At 44.5% G+C, this 16,337-nt stretch overlaps 1 protein-coding gene across 8 annotated transcripts in view; it reads left to right on the forward strand.

Annotated features, from left to right (window-relative positions):
- The window catches only part of ATE1 (arginyltransferase 1), a 121,727-nt gene that overhangs the window by 44,363 nt on the left and 61,027 nt on the right, over window positions 1-16,337 (forward strand). For all 8 annotated transcript variants that reach the window (XM_090278744.1, XM_090278747.1, XM_090278746.1 and 5 more), the window contains 2 exons: window positions 5,900-6,081; window positions 8,852-8,951. In XM_090278744.1, coding sequence (XP_090134870.1) covers window positions 5,900-6,081; window positions 8,852-8,951 — 282 coding nt within the window. The remainder of the gene's footprint in view (window positions 1-5,899; window positions 6,082-8,851; window positions 8,952-16,337) is intronic.

Raw genomic sequence — 16,337 nt, forward strand, 5'->3', positions numbered from 1 at the left:
ACCAGTGAAGACATGGTTAGTTTCAAAGTAAAAGGCCAGTGCTACCCCAATAAACTTAATTTTAAAAAAAGTAGCATCGTGGTTGCTAGGGCTGGGGGAAGGGAGGCTGGGGAGTCTTGTTTAATGGATACGGAGCTTCAGTTGGGGACGATGAAAAGGTCCTGGTGACAGATAGGGTGATGGTTGCCCAACAGTGTGAATCCACTTCATGCCACTGAAGGTACACTCAAAAATGGCTCACATGGTTAGTTTTATGTTACGTATCTTACCACAATTAAAAATATTTTTAAATGTCAATTATAATTCAGTGGAACACGGATTTACATTTTTCAAAATCATAAGCATTATGTAGGAATATTGTTAGCTTTTTAAATGAGCCAATGAGAAAACAAGTCATATATTATTTTTAAAATCCACGCATGACTTGTATTTAATACTAATATATCTGAGAAAAGACATAACTTTTTTCTTTCTTTTTTTAGTCCTCACCTGAGGATATTTATTGATTTTAGAGAGCAGAAGGGAGACAGAAAAACATCGATATGAAAGAGAAACATTGAGCAGTTGCCTCCCGTGTGCATCCCAACTGGGGATCGAACCTGCAACCTTTGGGTGTACGAGGTGATGCTTCGAACCAACTGAGTACCCGGCCAGGGCCAACATTTTTTCTTAAACCAAAATTACTTAAACCGGTTTGATTTATCTTAAAAGTGTTCCTGAATCAGCAGTTTCTATAGGAGTTTATTTATTTTATTTTCTGTGACTTTGGAGAATATTTGATTTATGTAAATACTATCTCTAAAGTCAATTTTTCAGAGCTCCCTAATTAAGAGATGTAACAGTGTGATTAATTAATCCCCTCTGGAGGTGGGAAGTATTTAACATACAAGAAGTAAAGACTTTCTGAATTACAGATTCACGAGCATGTTGGAGAACCCTTAGCTTCAGTTCTACAACTTCAGCTAAGGGTCAGAAGTAGACACAGAACTCATCGGTTCAGTTCTCAAACACTTGCTTTCCTTAAAAGAGTGAACTCATAACTATGCAACAGACAACAAACTCTGAGAGTCAAGAACAGACAAGCGAGGCAGGACGGGAGCGGTGTAGGCTGAGGGCTCCTCTAAGGTGGCTCCATCTAGTGAGTTCGCTTGAGCTTCTCGTTGGATGCCCTCCAGGCTGTTAAACTATAGTTTTCACAAAGGTAAAGTCACGACTTCCAGGCAGATGGAGCATGAACACATGTCAGCTTCCACTTGACTCGTTGATCAGTGGAAAAATCAGTAAGAAGACATTACAACTGGTGCAAGAAGCATTTGAGAAAAAGACCTATCCAGGCACTTTAACAAGGGGTTGGGAGGAGCTGACTGAGATCAAAAAAACTGGCTCTTCTCTCACAGGGCGTTAAACCGTGACCTTTCGGGCTGTTTGTTCCTCTGGACACAAATCTGTAAGTTAACCTCTGCCCCAGACAAATTATGAAATAACCCAGTCGATAGAAAATCAGGCCCAGAAGTGCCTGAAAGGCACCCGGTAATTTTTCATACGATTGGGATCATAGCATCCGTTTCACAGTGTTATATTTTTACCTAACTCGGAGAAATGTTTACAGCGTTATTAAAAAGGCTTGGTAAAAATAGTTTTTAATTACTACTTGACAGTTGTTCATGCGAATGCACTGTAATTAGCTTACTTTATTTTCCAGTTTTGTTTAATTTGGTTCTTTAGAAATTAGGACTTGGTTGCATTTGATTTTTAAACACTTGTACAAAACTGTGCAGTATGTTAACCATGAGTGCTGCCATTTGCAGTTTCCAAATTAAATTTTACTTATCATTGTAGACTTTCCAATTTAGTTTAGTTTTGTTTTTTTTTAAGAGATAATGTAGATGTTGATGCCATAGTAGTTTAGCACACCTTTGGGTTTCTATTTTTAAAATGAACCGAAAGTTCAGTACAATGTTTCATGAAACTATTAACAAGGCAAAACAAGGAATACGTTATTACAAACCAGTGCAGACTTTTAACCAGGTCTTAAAAAGATTACCTTTAGGGGCCTCCATAAACTGTTGTTTAAAAAAAATTCAGGCCCTGGCTGGTGTGGCTCAGTGGATTGAACTCTGGCCTGCGAACGGAGAGATCGCCTGTTCGATTCCCAGTCAGGGCACACGCCTGGGTTGAGGGCCAGGTCCCCAGTTGGGGGGCGGGCGTTGTGAGAGGCAGCCGATCAGTGTTTCTCTCCCTCTCTTTCTCCCTTCCTTCCCCTCTCTCTAAAAATAAATAAATAAATACAAAACTCAGGGCACCAGTTACCTAACGGTAGGTTTGTGTGCCCACAGCGGTGAGGTCGGGAGGCACTTGGGGGCCGTAGAAGGAAGAAGGCGGGCTCCGCTCTTTCTCGGTCCCTGTCTTTGGGTGCCCGGTGGAGGCCCCCGAGGTGGCCCCCGGCGCCTGGCGGATGACTCCCCCCGTGCCTGCCCCCATGTCTCCGCAGTGTTCGTTCTAGGCATCGCTGAGGCGCACGGAGGCTGATGGGTCAGGAGACAGGCGCACCCCATCAGAGTAAATGCACGCTCATTCGGGAGCGGTTGGCTAGAAGCCTCAATGGGCCTCCTAACATCGATGGTGTTTCTGCATCGGGCCTCTGGCGCCGGGCCGCCGCATAGCTCGTTAATCCCGGGAGCCATGCCGGCCTTGCCTGGGGTTCAGGGCGCTTTTTCTTTTGTGTAGCTAGTGGGAGCTTTATTATATTTTTCTTGTTGTCAGCTAAATCCTCGAAATTGAGGAAGTTCTGAGAGGTAACTTTGCTTATTCTTTCGCGTACCCAGGACTGGATGAACTGAAGGCGTGGGAGAGATAGACTATTACACATTGCCGATCACATCACTGGCTTGTTTATGAGGAAGGTAAAGCTCACTGCCGTTGGCTTAAGTAACTGCTGTTCAGGGAATGAGCTGACGTAAGTTCATAGACATACCCTTTCCGTGTGTGCCATTCAGACCCTGCAGCCGGCAGCTAACACGGACCCGATCTGCCCGCCGTCTGCAGGCTGCTTTTATTCGTACTTTGCCATTTGCTTCTTAGAGCTGCCCTTGAGGGTGAGTAGTAAGATGATTTCTGTTTTAAAAATGCAGACATACAGTTTTCTAAAAAAGTTAAATTATTTTCTTGAGTCAGTTTGTTAACTCCGTGGTTCATTATTGTGTTGCTTAACTGACTCCTGGTTTCCTCATCTGGGCGTAAGGGGAGTCCGCGTAGGTAGTCACAGGGCTCCCTTTGCCCTGAGTCACTGTAAGGTGGCCCGTATCTGTCTGTCAGGCGTTCTGCAGACGGGGAAGGCCCCTGACCTCCAGGGACTCGAGAGATGGGAATAATGCCTGTGGCAGAGAAACTGCTCATTCAAACCAGTGCAGTAAAGGGGAGCAGGTTATTAAATGGGGGGTCCAGGGAATGAGACAGCTGATGGATGTTGGAAACTGAGAAGGTCATTGCAATTTTAAAAAAATATTCTGAGCTGGTACAACAGATAGAACTGATTTATATTTAGACCTAGGAGAATACATTGGTCATTTATTGAGAATATGCTTATTGGGTCCGTTCTTATAGCCTTGATAAATCCATTTTCCAATGAATGAATGAATATACTAATAGATTTAATGACCAAGAACGAGGCGCTGAACTGAAGTCACGGGTGGATTTAGATTCATTTCAGTCTGAGTAGCTTTTGCCTTGGAGGTTTCTGACAGCTGACAGCTCCCACCTGACATTTCACGAACTGACAGCTTCTCTGTCCCCACGTCACTGCGGGCGTTGCTTTCCTGCACGATTGTTTCTACAGGCAGGGAGCCCTTTCTTGTGACCCCACGGCTTACCTTTGAAGGGGGGTTTATGCAGTTCCATAGTACGTAGGAATTTATTTCTTACTACATAGCGGGAGCATTCTAGTTTCTGAAACAGGTTCTTAGGCTTGAAGTCTCTTAGCTGTTGGGGTCGGCTCAGGCCTTGCAGTTATGACAGGGAGTATGCTTGCCTGTGGCCGTGGGTCACTGCTTCCGTTGGCTTACCTGTGCTCCTGGAGCCATGTTTCTGGGGAGATAACAGTGACAGTGGATGCCGAAATCTGGGTGTGACATAGTTTATTATTATAGTTGGTGGAAGCTCTTAAAAACTTAAAGATGTATTTGTTGCCCAAACAACATTTTATCTACAGGAGTGGAAGTTAGAGAAATTATATTTGTCGTTGATCTTGGTCTTGATCTTGGTCACCTGTGCAGTACGTCCCCCTCCCATGCCGTCCCCTTTGGAAGGAAGTCGCTGTGCGCAGCCCGCACCAAAGCAGTAGGGGCTGTGCTCGCTCCCTTTGGGGCAGGAGCACCTACATTAACTTTTCGGATTCCTGGGGGATTTGTTTCTCTTCCTCGTTTATTAATTTATTCAGTCATGTATATCAGTGTGGACTCATGGATATTTATTTTATACTTTGGGTTATACTCCAGTACTACTTTATTTTGTTGTCCAAATTATTTTGACTTAGGCCGTGACCCTTTGCTATACCTCCGTCAATGTGGGTTTGTTTTTCATCTTTTGAGTATTTCCCTACTGTTAAGTATGATGTTAGCTGTAGATTTTTGGTGAATGTTCTTTATCAAATTGATGGACGTCTCCCTCTGTTCCTAGTTTGTTGAGAGCTTTTAGTTATGAATAGGTGTTGGATTTTGTTGAATGTTTTTTTGCATCTGTTGATGTGATCATATGATTTTTGTTTTAGGCTGTTTTCATGGTGGAATATATTAATTGTTTTTTAAAAATTACTTTTCTAATGTTGAACCAACCTTGCATAGCTGGAATAAATTCTGCTTTGTCATGATATACAATTTTTTTATACACTGTTGGATTCGATTTGTTAATATTTTGGTGAATATTTTTGCATCTATATTCATGAGAGATTGATTTGTAGGTTTCCTATCTTGTAATTTTCTTTCTGGTTTTAGTATTAGCAAACCTGCTTTTTTCATTTTTATTCTCCTGGGTTTTGTCCACGCACATTCTCTGGGATTTTAACCAAATGAAAATGATAGAAGTCCTGTTGTATTTGTTCACTTAAATTGTTAATCTCTAACATCCATTTAGTCACTAGCAAGGGTTTTATATGCTGCTTCATAGTTTTTATTTAACAAGTTATATTTTAAATCTTGTTGAATTTTCAAATGAGGAATATCAGAAAATAGTTATCCTCTCAAAATTGCTTCTGTGAGGTTCTAGTTACGTTGAGATCAGGATGAGGAGAAACGTTAAAGCTCTTTGTACTTACACAGGGGCTCTTACCTGGACACAGTAATGGGGTCAGATGCCCGACCGGCGCCGGGTCGCCACAGCGCAGCCTGGCTGGCCGCACGGGGGCCGTGCTCACCCCGCCCTCCTCTTTCTCGTGCTCCATCTTCCTCCTACCCCGTTTCTTTTCCCGCTCGTGTAATGTCTACTTAATCTGTGTATTGCCCACGGCAGATTTTAAAACAAGTTGAGAAAAATCTTCAGCTGATTGCTCTTTTTCATTCTTTTCCTTGGTCAGTGTTTTTACTAAGTAAAAAGTTTTGCAGATTCCCGGTCAGGGCACACGACTAGGTTGCACGTCAGGTCCCCAGTTGGGGGCACGAGGGAGAGGCAACCACACAGTGATGTTTCTCTCCCTCTCTCTCTCCTTTCCCCTCTCTCTCTAAAAATAAAAAATAAACAAATAAATTATTTAAAAAAACAGTTTTGCAGGATATGACTGCAGAAGATGATGAACAAAGAGGAAAGTCTAGGACTTGCTAACGGAGTGAAATGAAAGTGTAATAGATGCAGTATTAAGATTTGTCGCTGAGCGAGGAAGATGGCAAACTGTTCCTGTGCTTGTTCACAGGCCGAGGACCCACCTGACGGACCGGACTGTGGCTACGGCTCGTTCCACCAGCAGTACTGGCTGGACGGGAAGATCGTCGCCGTGGGCGTGATCGACATCCTTCCGTCCTGCGTGTCGTCTGTGTACTTGTACTATGACCCCGACTATTCATTTCTGTCCCTGGGGGTCTACTCTGCACTACGGTAAGACTGCTTTCGACAGTTGTAATGACTCACACAGAACTCCCAGTGAGTCTCCGTTTTGATTATATTTTTCATCACATAACAGTAGAAATCCTGTGATCGTATATAATGGCTTATTGTAGTCTCCTACAGAGTGTTTAGAAATACACTTTAGAGCCGAGGCCAGTGTCCAGTGGTAATCCCCTAGCTTTTCAAGGTGGCCGTCTAGCCTCGTGTGTGCGCGGTCATTGTGTTAGTGGGGCGCTTTGTTGTTTAGCTTACGTGTTTGTTTAAGCTCCCCTGTCAGAACCACTCAGTGTTTCCTGTGTGTTATATTAGTCACATATATATACATTTTTTGCCATCACCATTGCGTATATTTTTAATACGTCTAAATAAATCTGGTATAAATGAATTAAAGCAATGTATGTTCGTTGGAAGAAATACACAGTTACATAAAGTATATAGACTAGGACTGGGGAGCCCCTGCCTGTGCTTGACTTTATGACAGTCATCAGACAGTGACGTCCCTTTCAGTCCGTGGCTGCAGGTGTGAGTGACACAGCACAGGTCCGTTGTCCTAACAGAGAAGGGAGTGGGGCCTTCTTCCATGGAATAGTTGCTGCTGCTTTTATTCCTGCTTGCGTGTGCATATATGTGGTAGACGAGGGGAAGGGGAACTGAGAACAGCTCTGCTGTTTGGGGGCTCAGGTCTCTCTCTCACTCTCCGTCCCTGTGTCGCTTCTCTTTCCCCGGTGTCTCTGTCTGATGGTCACAGTTTTACATCATGGTAAAATGTACTTTGAGATTATTTTAATTATTCTGTATGTGCTTTTTTGAATTATAAAAGTAGTAGAGTTGATATTTTTCTTCAATCACCATTTGATTTAAAAAAAAATGGTCTGGTCCATAACTGACGTTTTTGTGTTTCAATGGCCCACTGTATAAAAAGGTCTCCGTCATGGTATTTTCAGCCCGACCTGTCTCTTTCTGCCAAGTTACAGCAGATTTCCAGCTATACAATGTCTCCAGCTTAGCTCTGTGATTATCTTTTATCTTCCTTACATATTTAATTGCATGTTATATAAACTAAAACACATTTATGACTCCTGGTGATATCACTGAAATTGGAACTGATAATTTGAAGCGATCACATTTTGTAACTTTAGAACTACAATATATTCTGTTTATTTCAGAAGATACTCTTTCTCTGTATCACAATCAGTTAATCCTTTGAAATTACTGCCATTTTTTGGTTTCATTTTTGTATCTATCATTTTACAGTGCATAGCTATGGATTTATCTAGACTTCGCAGATGACCATTAGGAATTTATTTCTACATAATAAATCCCATCCTGTGTATGAAATATTATCTCATGTCTCAATAATGAAGAGACATAAAAATCCTACTGCATTTGAAATAATTAATTTCCAGCAAAATTGGAAAGCGTTCTCTTTATTGTTTGGTATATCTCTTGAAAATTCTAGAGCCAGAGAGCTTTGAGGCGGTAGCAGGAGCCCGAGCGTGGAACTGTGGGGAGCTCGCCACCGCGCGGCAGCCTGTCCCTTCCTCTCAGTGCCCGTGAGGCCACGAGCCGCTGAGTGTATAGAGGAGAAGAGAGAGCGAGGAGATCAGTATTTCGGAGCGAAGTGGGGGACAGCAGGCTACACGTTGCCGGCTCCATTACTGATTTTCATGTAGTTCAGTGGAACCTGTTGAGATACTTTCCCTCCATTTCCTCAGGTTCTTAAGCAGTCATTTAATAAATATAGATTTGTATATTTTAATCTGTGATCAGTACAGATTTTTATGTAATCTAGTCTGCAGATTAAAAAAAGAAAAGTTTGCAGATCCTGAGCATGGCGTTTATTTTTTATTATTGCTGTCCTCTGTCCTGCCCATCCCCCCCACCATAGTCATTCCCTGCCTTTTTCTTTTTTTGAAAGTTGAATTTTAGGAATGCAATGAAGTGGTTTAGCAGATGTTTACTTGAGGCCTATTTTTGTGCCCTGACACTGTCATAGAAGTGAATACAGCAGACAAGGTTTCCAGGTCTGTCAAAACAAAACAGTAAATTAGGAGACCGAGAACATAGTTTTTAGATACTCTGTTGTGCTGTGACAAAAATAAAATCCTGGCAGGCCTGAGGCCGTTTTCTGTAGGTGGTTAGGAAAGAGCTGCCTGAACGGGTGGCACTTGAGGGTCCAAGAAAGAGGAAAAGGAGCCATCTGTGCAGAACCCAGAGGGTAGAAGCCCAGGTAAAGGGGTAGCAGGTCCAAGGGCCCTGAGCTGGTTGGAACCAAGGGAAGGGCGGTCTTACACGTTAGGGTGTGAGCAGAAACAGACAGTGTCCCGCAAGGAGGGCAGCGAGGCAGGTGGCATTGCTGGGGGAGGGGCAGACGGAGCAGGACTTGGAGGTCATGGCGGGGAGGCTGGATTTTACGTAAGTGTAACGTGAGCCCCACTGGAGGGTGAAGCATTGGGCCGGCTGCGTATCTGCCTAATGAATGAAAACAAACCTTCTTAAATAGCTCTCCTGAATTTTATGCTATTTGAATTTCAGGTTAACTACTGTCTGTGCCCAAGAAAGTGTAAAACCTAAACTTAGATGCATTTGCTCAAAATAATTTGAAGTTTCTTTGGTGTCCTTTTAGTAAAAATCATCTAACAGTGTTTTTTTTTGATAGCTTACTATCACGTTATATCAAATATTTGTCATCACATTGCGTAGTACTTTTGGCTATTGGAACTAGATTTAACTGTCTTCATCTTTGTTCTTCTTCTGGCAGAGAAATTGCTTTCACTAAGCAACTTCATGAAAAAACACCTCAACTCAGCTATTATTATATGGGTTTCTACATCCATTCCTGTCCCAAGATGAAATATAAGGTAAAGTTGGTTTCACATGTGTGTCTGCTGTCGAGTCACGTGATGAAAATTAGTGCTTTCATGGTTTCTCATCATGATAGTTTAACTTGCTTATACATTTCTAAAGTAAATCATGAATTATTTTTAAATGTCTTAAACTTTTTATAGAATCTAGCTTGTTAATTGCCTTGAAGAGCGCTGGCACATAGGCACTTACTATTTGTTAATATAGGTTAATGTGCAGAAAGTAACTGAACATATAGAAATCCGAGCTAATCTGGTTAATTTACATGTGTTTTCAACTGAATCCTAAGGAAAATCAGTTCAGAATTCAGGATGTTGGAGGAAAGTGTTATAATTCTGCCACAAGAATTAAAGCTGAATAATCACCATAGCCATGTTACTGGTTTGATGGAATTCACCAACATAAAGTCCAAAATAAGGGAAAAGTCCACATTTTTAGGACGACGACAGGTGTGTGGAGTCACTTGGTCAGCTGGTCTTGTTTGTAGCTGTCCCCTATTAGCAATGTGAACAGCAGTGTGAAAATATTAATCTGCTTATGTGCAGAGTATATGAGTGATGCTCCAAGAAATAAGTTTTGGAAGCAAAGTAAGTTTATAAATTGTTAACTTCACCTTGGCTTTCCTGTTGCTACTAGCATGCTAAGAGATTCAAACGTTAGGTTATTGGAAATAGTACCTAGTAATTTTGCTGGCATTTTACAGTGTTTCAATATTCTTTATAGGCTAGTTCTTCTTGAATGCTACTAAACTTGATTTTTTTACTTAACTAATTTTTAAGATATCCATATTAATGAGTAAAGAACATGAAGAATATTAGAACTGTTTTGAGAATAACTTAGAATTTCAGGATTCCTAATTTCTCACTTTCAAGTCCCAAAGGTTAGTCTCTGTTGGGAATTTGGATACATTATTAAACCTTTAAAATTAGATTGCAGCCCATTGTGTTTACATTCTGTCTTCTTCGGAGAGACAGTTCTGAAAATTTGTAGTATAGTTAGTGATTTTGTAGATTTGTGAGATAATAATGATAAAATATTTGAATACTAAATTAATGTTGCAAAGCTAGCATTTTCCTGGCATGGTTGTTTGAACACTTTTGGGTCCTTAAGAACATACTGATTTTAATTTTTATATTGTTAGTTTAAGGAATTTATTTTTATTGCATAATGATTGAAGATAAGTCATTTTAGGTAACTGGCGAGTCAGTATAATTTTATTGCAGTTCATGATATTTTCTTATACTTTAAGTATCTGAGAATCCTCAGGTACAAAGGAATAGCACAATTGCTTATAAAAATGGAATTTTCAATCAGAAAATGTGCCGTTCATGGTTGTTAGACAGATGTTGGTCTAACCATGAATATTTCTCATTATAAGTTGAAGGTCTAGAACTAGAGACCAATAAAAGTTAATTCCCAGAAAATGAATTGCACACTATTATAAAATCTCTCATTTTTAAGTCTGAATGAGGGTAAATTTAGCATATAACTATAATAAGAGTTAAAGTTTTGTCTTTCTTAGAGCATAACTGTTCAAGAATTGATAATGACGTGGTTTTTTTTTGTTTTTTGTTTTTGCCATTGTAAAATACACATGGAAAAATCTACAAGAGTTTTCTATCTGGTATTAAAGAAAGAAGGAATATATTTTTAAATAGCGATAATTTTTAATAGCTAAGAAGGAGCCTTCCTTTCTCAGCCTGGCGCGTGTTAGACACCGGGAGTGCCGGTCACGCGGTGTAGATGGCGGGCTCTGCCCGAGTGAACAGTACAGCCGGCCGGGGTGGGGGTGGGGGGCTGCAGGTGCTCGTCATACAGCGCCTGAAGGGGCATCTGGGGACACTGACCTGCACCTCAGACTGGAGCAGTGTTTCATTTAGATTTTCTCGTGTAGATTTAGACACGCTAAGTTACGACCTGCACAGTAAAATAACTTACTGTATGATGTAGAGCAATTAATGTATTTAACAGCAGGTCTGAGATACACACCGGAGCAGGCCTTTCCCACTCTTGATTTATTGAGTAATGAGCCATTCTGAAGGCCTGCTGAAATGATGAATCTCTCATCACGTGTGGGGAGGACCGTGGTGTGACAATTTCCAAGGGTGGCCATCTCACCCCACTCACCTGCGTGTGCATGCTGTTCACCCACCAGAGACAGACTGCTGCCCCGCCCTGGGCTGGCCCGGCCTTGGGGGTTGCACTGACTAACAGGTTACCATGGACGTGACTGTCTGGGACATGAGGCCCGGACCTTAGGACAGCTGGCAGCTTTCGCTTCCTGTACTGTGGGGCCAGCCGTCATGTAAAAGTCCAGTTACCCTGTTGGGGAGAGGCCACCTGGGAGGCCTGAAGCCATCTTGGGGGTTGCAGCGCCAGCCCGGCCCCTAGCTGAACGCAGCTGCGTGGTTGAGCCCAAGGGAGCACAGAGAGCCCCGTAGCTGAGCTGCAGCCAGCCCACAGAGTCACGAGGAGTTACAGGCTGTTACTGCTTAAGCCACCAGGTTCTGGGGTGCTCAGTTACTCAGCAGTGGATGACTAAAACCCACGGTGCGGGATAGAAATTGCTAGATCGTGGTTTCCATGTAGACGGAAATCCCCTTGTGTTGAGCTGTGCAGACTCGTGGCCTGATTGAGCTGCACCGCTGGGAGAAGCTCCCAGTGGCTCAGCGTGAGGGAATTTTGGCAGGCACTGCATTTGTGCGCGCAGGCGGACCCTGAGATGTGCCCGTTGGGCTTCCGACGCTCGCCTTTGTAAGGCATTTTGTTTTATACCCTGACTGTACATTTCTTCACGTGACGACAAAGTTTCATTTTGTTTCTCTTGCTGATGGGGAGCCTCCTCAGAGTCCTCATGGTTGTAGCAGTTCTGTCCTTGAATATCATGCTCCCCAGAGGCATTGCTGCTGTATTATTCTGGTTTTCCTGTCGTGTGTGTGTCTCTGTGTTAAATAAAGATTGATTTACATACACGTTACATAGGTATGTTTTATCGGTGGCCACAGTCTTAGATGTAAGGCACAGGATGGTTACAAAGAAGTGTAATGGGAGCTAGAAAACAGTCATTAATGAAAGGAAATGGTCTTGACATGCCGTGTTATCGTTGCTTGCATTCATTGCTATAACACTCCCCGGCCACTGTAATGGGATTTGGCACTGTTTTAGCATAAACCAGTGTCAACGTGGGACTCAGGAATTGGCTGAAATTAATGGAAAGTATATTTTCAACTCAGGACAGTGTCTCCTTGGAGTGGTTCCCCTTCTGAAGCGGGAGGGAGCGTGTGGCTTTCTGACCGCCGTCCGCAGCGACGCCCGCCCTCTGCTGTGCGCCTCCCCCAGGTCTCAGGTGGCTGCTGCCCATGCTGGCATCGCAGCCATCGGTCCTGGCCAAGACCAGGAAACAGTGTCCTCTCCTCAGTCTCTTTTTTAAAACGTTATTTTTAACTGTGGAAAAAGATAATAAAATGTGCCACTGTCACTGGTTCACAGGTGTTGATGAACCCGTTTCCAGAACTCTTCTTATCGTGCCGAACTGGAACTCGGTACCCATTTACAAATGGCTCCTCGTTTCCCAGCCCCCCGCACCCACCGTTCTGCTCTCTGCCTGTGACTCTGACTGGTCTCGTGCCTCACGTCAGAGGCGTCACACAGCAGCAGTCCCTGTGTGACTGGTTTGCCCATTTCCCTTAGCATGGCGTCCCCAGGGCTCATCCGTGTTGCAGCAGCAGAGCTCTCTGTCTCCAGGCGGAGCGCTGTTCTGCACGTGTGCGCCACGCTTTATGCCGCCATCTGCTGGGGGGCGGGGGCTGCTTCCGCCTTCCGGCTCTTGTGAGGGATGCTGCTGCAAACGGGGGTGCACAAGGACCTGTTCAAGCCCCCGCTTTCAGTTCTTCTGCATGTTCACCCCGACATGCGGTCGCTGGATTGTATGGTGACCTTATTTTCACATTTTTGGGGAACCACCATGCTGTTTTCCGTAGAGGCTGTCCGATTTTACATTCCGACCAGCAGTGCACCCAGGCTCTCATGTCCCCACATCCTCACCAACACTCGTGTTTCCTGGTTCTGCTTGACAGCGGCTGTTCCAGTGTGTGCAGTGGTCTGTGTCTCTTTTTAAGATCCAGGAAAACCCTCCCGAGAGGCTCCTAGGCCACATCACTCCTGTCATTTGTCAGGGCCGTGCCTCCTGTCTGTGCCTCAGCCGGTCACTCCCGAGGGAATGGAATCCGGACGCTCTGATTTGTGACGGGAGCAGTTGCTTCCCGAGCACGTGGCACTGCAGAGCGGGGACACCTCGCTCAGTTTTTTGTTTTCTCTCGTTCTGCCTAGCAACCAGCGTTCTTGTAAACGGAGCTGTTGGTATGGATTTATATATCATCACTATGTGTACTTTTAAATTTGAGCTTTTGTTTTAAATATATTTTGATTTTTTCTAAACCTTTTTTTAAAATTAATTTTTATGTTTTCTAAATGTTTACTATTCGCATCTAAAGCTTAATTTATATGCTCTATCTTGACCCCTTCCCGTGCGTTCCAGAGATGCTCAGTTTCCTTTGAAAGGAAAATTGGCAAAGATAGAAACAGAGTTGGGTATAATTTTTTCACACTTTCATCTCCACGTTGTCTCGGAGTGCTTCTGCAGGGCCCCTCTGCGATCTGCCGGCGGTGTTGTGACTGAGTGACCTACCCAGCCTCGTCTGGGGCCAGGGCGGACAGTGACCGCAGGCCGTCGGCCTTGGGGTCCCGACGTGGCCCGACGTCAGGTAGTTGGAACAGCAGAAGGGGTCCAGAGATGTCAGAAGAGAAACACAGGGCCGGCTTGTCTGTGATTAATCCTTCTTACACTCAGCGTCTCAGCCTGACTGCGGTCTAACGGCACCCCTGGCATTCTGCAGGCGCTCGCCTAAAAAGTCCTTGGCGTGACTGTTACAAAAGCCCCTACGAGGAACATCGGAGTTTACAGAGCTGCGTCTGCGAAATCGCGTGCTCCTGGAATTCCCAGGCCCCCAGGGTTTTCAGTTTTCTGACCAGATTAGCAAATGTTATTTTACCACAGTCTTGCAGCTCAGGGTGATGCCTTTGGGTGCACGTGGTAGTGACTTTGCTCCTGCTGCTCTGAAAGAAACACAGATGACCTCATCAGCTACCCACAGCACAGGACAGAACACTGCAGCATGGATTTTCCCGACGGTAAATGTCCAGACTTGGGCACAGTCAGGAGAAAAAATGACCACAGAATAATTTCAGTAAGGGAATTTTGAGGCCTCCTTCTGGCAGTGGGAGGTTAAAAAAATTCAACGCTCATCACAAATTCTTGCCTTTAAAATTGTCATATGTCAAATTTTGCCACATCAGAGTCAAAAGCAGTTCCTTACAGTCTTGTGTTCTCAGCTTCTCCGCACAGATTAGAAAATTGGAGTTCAGTATGGTTAATTTGCCCAGAGTTTGCATTAACTCACATTTTATTTTTAGCAGCATGAATGAGAGTTTGAAGAATTGAGATGCATATAACTGGTTCTGTTTATCAGTTTTATGATGAGGTATATATAACTTCTAATTTTGGAGCATTCTAAAATGTGTGCATGTTAATTAAAGGTAAATAATAACTGGGGATTAAAAGCATATATAATCCTGGTCCTTATTTTTTCCCATTCTTCTCATTTCTTCCTGCACAGTGAACTAGAGAGCCTGGTATAGCACAGGATTCCTTCCTAACCTTTGCAAAACTTGGATCATCTTTGGAGCTTTTGAAAAACACTAGTGTTTGAAGGCTGTCCTGACCTACCGGAGAAGAAAGGCTGCTTTTCTCTTTCCCACAGCTTTCCTCTGACTGCTCCCACTGCTCTGTATCCTCTCGAACCTCCCTTTCTGCATGTGTCCCGCGTGGGAAAGGCCACTCACGTGTGTCGGCAAGTGCAGCTCACGGCTTCCTTTCCAGAGCAGGCCCGTGCGCCGGTCCCTCCGGGAAGCCGTCCGCCGCCCCCCTCCCGTCGGCCCACCTCCCCGCTCCCTGCAGCGGAGTCCGGAGGCAGCCTCTGTTTCCGTGAACCGTGTCCCCCCTGAGTGCTCTCTCCGTAGCTCTCCTGAGCTGTCGCTGTTTGTCGGGGTACGTGATCGGTCAGTGTGTATGGAGGGCCCACTTGGGGTGAAACACCACGCCAGGTGCCAAGACCAGAGGCGCAGACGTGGTCCCTGCTCGTCAGTTCCTTGAGCAAACCATGTCTTATCTGTCACTGCCCCCAGTGCCCAGAAAGTTAATTGACGGCAAAGAATTCTCTGGCTCAGAATGTCACTAGTGCCGAGGTTTGAGAAACTCTGTTTACCCACTTGGCCGTTGAAGTCTGTAGGGCTTCACAGTTGCCGAGTGACCGTGGGTAACGTGACTACTGCTGTCACGAAGGAATAGTCAGAAAGATTAATTTTAGGTGCACCATAACAACGTCGAAATAAAGTGTCCTGTATGACACGCCAGAGAGAAGGTCTCGTGTCTGATTCATGGCCCAGTGCAGCCATAAACTCACTGATGACTGCACGGCTGTCTTAAATTTTCTTGGGGAGGCTTATGTGTGGCCTTCATGTCAACCTAAAAGGTAATTTAGTGTTTTGTACACTGGGGTCTGTCCAGCAGATCTTGAGGCCTCTTGAGGGAGCAGCCACAGCAAATGAGGTTAAAATTTCCAACGTGGGATGCTTATTTTTCTAGTTCCATGTGCACGGTAGAGTCTGTCTTGCGTATTTATAAATCATTCTGTTTTCCTTGCTTCGTAGAAATAAGAAGAAACTGCACAGCTTCATAATAACCAAGGGAACTGAATTACTCTTACCCTAGCAGCTGAATTCAGTTCATCTTTTTAGTACAGTGGGCACGGTACGGGCTTGCGTGTTTCAGGACGGGAGGCTGTGCTCCCTTTCAGCTTGGCTGGGACAGGTGTTTGGCTCTCCCTGTGCCGTGGCTGCTGTGGAGAAGCACGTGGGCGTGGGTGTTCGTTGTGTTCCCACCCGTTACCCTGCCTCGGTGGGGACGTCAGGGTGAAGCCATTCCCAGCCTCACCTCTCCCGGGACTCTCCATCACAGCTCAGACCTTCTTTTCTTCTCGTGTCTGTCCGTGTTCTCTTGCCCCTCACGTCTTCATTCTGTGAAAATAAGGCAACTGAGGTTTTTATCATTGACACTTGCGGAGCCTCATTGTCTGCGTCTGTGGCATCAGCCAAAGGGAAGCCCCCTGGAGTCGCATAATTATCTTGGAAACGCAGCAGGCAGTTGAAAATGACAGCGCTGAGAGGCAGAGGAAGCCGGTGTCCACGGCTGAAGGGCCTTCCTGGTCATCCTCATCCTGACCTCCCTCCCAGGTCCAGTCGCCACCACAGAACTGTCGAGGGGA

This window comes from Furipterus horrens, unplaced genomic scaffold (genome assembly GCF_987537825.1).
Source record: "Furipterus horrens unplaced genomic scaffold, mFurHor1.1.pri manual_scaffold_5, whole genome shotgun sequence".
NCBI lineage: Eukaryota > Metazoa > Chordata > Mammalia > Chiroptera > Furipteridae > Furipterus > Furipterus horrens.